General features: G+C 28.1%; 1 protein-coding gene across 1 annotated transcript in view; it reads left to right on the top strand.

Moving 5' to 3' along the window:
• Positions 1–3,418, top strand: part of LOC112679381 — a 24,880-nt gene extending 21,462 nt beyond the window's left edge. Inside the window, exon 5 of the mRNA XM_025549165.1 lies at positions 2,942–3,418. Within this exon, the coding sequence (XP_025404950.1) occupies positions 2,942–3,082 (141 nt within the window). The 3' untranslated portion in view covers positions 3,083–3,418. The remainder of the gene's footprint in view (positions 1–2,941) is intronic.
• The last annotated feature ends 871 nt before the right edge of the window (positions 3,419–4,289 follow it).

The raw sequence follows: 4,289 nt of genomic DNA, 5'->3' as shown, positions 1-4,289 counted from the left end.
TTACTTATATTGTTTTGGGACCTTTTATCGGAATGCAACTTATACTTACCGATATCATTAATAGTACACAGTGGTGGCATCTGGGGGGGAGCATGAGGGTGCAGTTGCACCCACGACAATTTTTCTAGGGGGGCAAAAGTATCATTTTGCACCCACAGACAACAGTCAAAAATATTATATTATATTTTAGTTATTGAATTGCAAATGCTAACAATAGTAATATAATGTAATTTTAATTATAATATATGTTACTAACATTAATTGTTTTTTATTATTATTTATGTTGATAAAAATAGGTTCCTTATATATTTATAAGTTATAACTAATATTTACAATTAAATATTATGCTAATTGAAATATATAATAAAGATTTACATAAAGATTTTTTTTATTACTTTTGTAATAGTAGTAGTTAAATATTAGGTGACGTGGAAAAACACCCCCCCCCCCAACTGGTTTGTTAATCACCATAAACGTTTGCACCCACATGAGTTTCTACCAAGTGCCGCTTATGATAGTACATGTTGTTATGCATGCGGGTGGACGTGATGAGTCCCGCGAAGAACTGTTAACTGATTGCCGTCGTATTACAATATCTTATTACTGAATATTAAAGGGAATTTTATTTTGTTTTTATAACCGCTGCGACTTAAATTGTATTAGTTTTTAAAAAAAAAAAAAATAAAAAAAATATAGACGTTACATAAGAAAGAAAAGAGAAAATATCACTGATGATCGTCAGAAAATGTGAAAACATATACATGAACTTATAAATATATATTTATCATCTACAATACAACGTAAACATTCTTAATTTAAAACACGTGCTTTCATATGATTTGTAGGATAGAATTGAATTTTTTTTTTTCGTAATGATGAAATATTTTTCAGAAGTATTATTATTGAAAAGATACCCAACTATATTGTATTGAATATATAATTACCGTACCCTTTTTTTTTTTTGTTCGCTGTCTCGGGATACATTTGTAACTGCTGCTTTTCAATAGCTATTTTATAGCTTTTCTATAGTTTCAAAACTGTCTATTCAATTTACAAATTCAGACAAAAACGTTGCAGGGAAACATACCTTTACGTTTGAAAATGTTCACTGCCCAAGCGGAAAGGTCTGAACTCCGTGAAAGATGTTTTCACATCGAAAAATATTTATTTATTTTTTTTTTTTTGATTCGTCGTTTTCGTAAAATCCGACAGGAATACATTCGATTTTAAATTTGAGTTCAAACACATTACGGCAGCGTAGGTTTACGAATTCCTGATCGGTGTCTTTCGTAACACTTCAACACGCAGGAGCTGGAACCGTATGTACATTTGCACTTCAGGGTCAGAAAAACTTTCATGCCACTATTATTATTCGCCGTCGCACGCCTGGTCCCACGAACCTTTGCCGGGGTCGTAAAATCACCATCGGTGTACATCGAACAACGTCTAGATCACAAGATACGAAATTTTCAGCCCCGATGCGTCGTAGTGTACAGTTATCCCTCGACAATTATGTCAGACATCGTGTCCATGACATGCTGTTCGAATTTATTTCATCAGATCTAACCCATTATTGTTCTTTTTGGAATTTCGCCATCCTTATGGAAGAGAAATGTATGATAAAAAGATTTGGCTAACGGAGAATTGATTTTAAGAACCGCGTCGTGTACTCCGAAATGTTGTTGGCTCGAGTCCGAAAAATTTGAATTTATAAAATGTTTCTTTTACATCAGAGAAATTCATAACGAGTATTTCAAAAACAAAGCTACGGCGTGTTTTCCGGTTCACAAGACTACAGCTTTCGGTAATATTTTTGTTATGATTATTTTAAACTTTAATAATATCCCTTTTATTTAATACACTTCTCTTGATTGGAAAATGTTCACGATTTTTCTTTAACGAGTGTCCGTGTTTTTATATATTTTGTTTGGTAAAATCAGTTGATAATTACATTATTTTTTTTTGCAGTATATTTACTCAAAATTATTTTAATAAAAATATACATTTAAATTCAATTTTATTATTATTATTTTAATCATCTTAATATATATTATAGTAGTTCAACACTGTAGTAAGTATAACATACGTTGTAAATTGTTTATAGGATATATATATATATATGGATAAATATTTAATGTCTTTATGATATACATTTGTGTAGGAAGAGATATTTGAATAAATTAAAAAATCGGTATAAAAATCGGATCATAGTTGGAGTGTTACATTGTTATCTTTAAACCTTTTGAAATGTTTCAAGATTATTTTAAGTACCTAGATGTAATAATCTATAAAGAATAATTATACATTAAAAAAAAAAAAATGTCCATGGCATAGCGATCACCAAATAGCTATACAATAATAATATTAAACCAAAATAAAACACCCCATCAGTAGCAGACAACTTAGAAGAAGCTTTTAATGAAGACAACACTATAAAAATTATAAATTTCCTTAACGAAATAATATTCTAGATAATCTCTGATGTATATAAACGTAATAACTTATAATTTATAAACTTAAATTCTGCTAAAATCTAATCTTTACATAAGCCTAATAACCTTCGATGTCAAAACCTTCTTTTTCTTTTCAATAAAAAAAATAAATAAAAATTAAAAAATTTAACCTAGAATTTTACTGAAAATAAAAATAATAACAATAATAATTCATATGATATAATTCTAGTTTCAAATTTAGTATACTGGATTTACTTACCTTCCAAAGTACATATAGTCTTTTAACTATAACTTCTGGTAAGCATTTCAATACATTAATTTTAAGTATTTTGCCATAATAAACCGATTGCTGTTTGAAAAATATTGCCGTAATAACGCGTGAGCCAACAATTCGAGGTTTCAAATCATTTATTTCGCATGCGATTATTGAAAATAGTATTTTTCGGTATTCAACTTGTGTTATATTATTATTATTTTTTTCTTTTTAGTTTTTCCATCTCTGCCATTATAATGGATTGAGAGAGACTTTCATTTGTCCAGAAGGAACCAGATATGATCCGACAGTAAACGAGTGTAGACTATGGTACACGACGCCATGTTTGAACGTTCACATACCGTACAAACTTTAAGTGATCACAATCGTTCATTCAGTTGTTATAATTATTTATTTTCAGCCGAAGATTGTGAATACTATATCTGACAAATGCTGTATTATACTTTATTTATGGAAGATAAATTGACTTAATACCAATGCATTTTCCATCTAAATCAAACAATTAGATTTAATGTAAACATATTTTTGTATTAAATGCGCAATCGTGAGTCACGTGTTTTTCAATAAATATAAATTATATTTAATTATGCGTTTCGTGGTATTCATTACCGATGAACTTGCACATATGTCAATGTACTGCATTATGAACACTAATGCCTATTAACGATTTTGCTGAAATATTATGGCAATGAAAATTTTATTCCAATTATGACATTGAAACTTAAAACAATGTTTAAATTTTTTCAATGGTCTTGTACATTTTTTTTATTTGCTTCTTGCCATTATGAATCAAAAAAAAACTATCTTATTAATTATAATTAATCTGAATGTAATATGAATATAATTGAATCTAATTGAGCGCCCTAAAACTTGTAAAAAAAGTTTCTTTAAATGTTCAATATGAATAATAGACTAAACATATTTATTTTGTTGTTCTAGTATTTTTAAAAAATAATTTTCACTTATATGTGTGAAAAGTATAAATCAAGCCATATTATTTTTTAACATTTAAGTTTATTTTTAAACTATTTTTGATATAATTAATAGAAGTCTTGAATTTCATTAAATTTAACATGTTTTATTAAAGAATAAAAATGGTGCATCTCTTAAGTCTAGTTTTTGGAGTTCAATGATTTATAATGTTCTTAATCTTTCACCGGAATTAATTTCGTTTTTAATATTTCTGATGTGTCTTCCATAGAAATTTTATTACAATTTTTAATCCACGATAGTAATAATAATAATAATTCACTATTTATTTTACACACCGTATAACGATAAATACTAAATTCGTGTATGATACGTGGCAGTGCTTAGCTGCAGTTGCCGACGCTGTGATTACGTCCGCCGTCTATCTCCCGGATGAGTGACCGCTCTCGGAATTTTGATGCGTCCAAACACACAAACCATATTCATAATATTCTTAGTATATCTTAATACGAGACTCTATATAATAATATTACATTTAAAATGGTATTAATATTATGTCCCGTATTTAATGAAAATTATTTTGTTACTCAATTTTTAAAATATACCTAATCATAGTAAAATGAAAACATAAT

This window comes from Sipha flava, unplaced genomic scaffold, assembly GCF_003268045.1.
Source record: "Sipha flava isolate LNK unplaced genomic scaffold, YSA_version1 134_pilon_pilon, whole genome shotgun sequence".
Taxonomy (NCBI): domain Eukaryota; kingdom Metazoa; phylum Arthropoda; class Insecta; order Hemiptera; family Aphididae; genus Sipha; species Sipha flava.
This window is presented reverse-complemented; position numbering and strand designations above follow the sequence as displayed.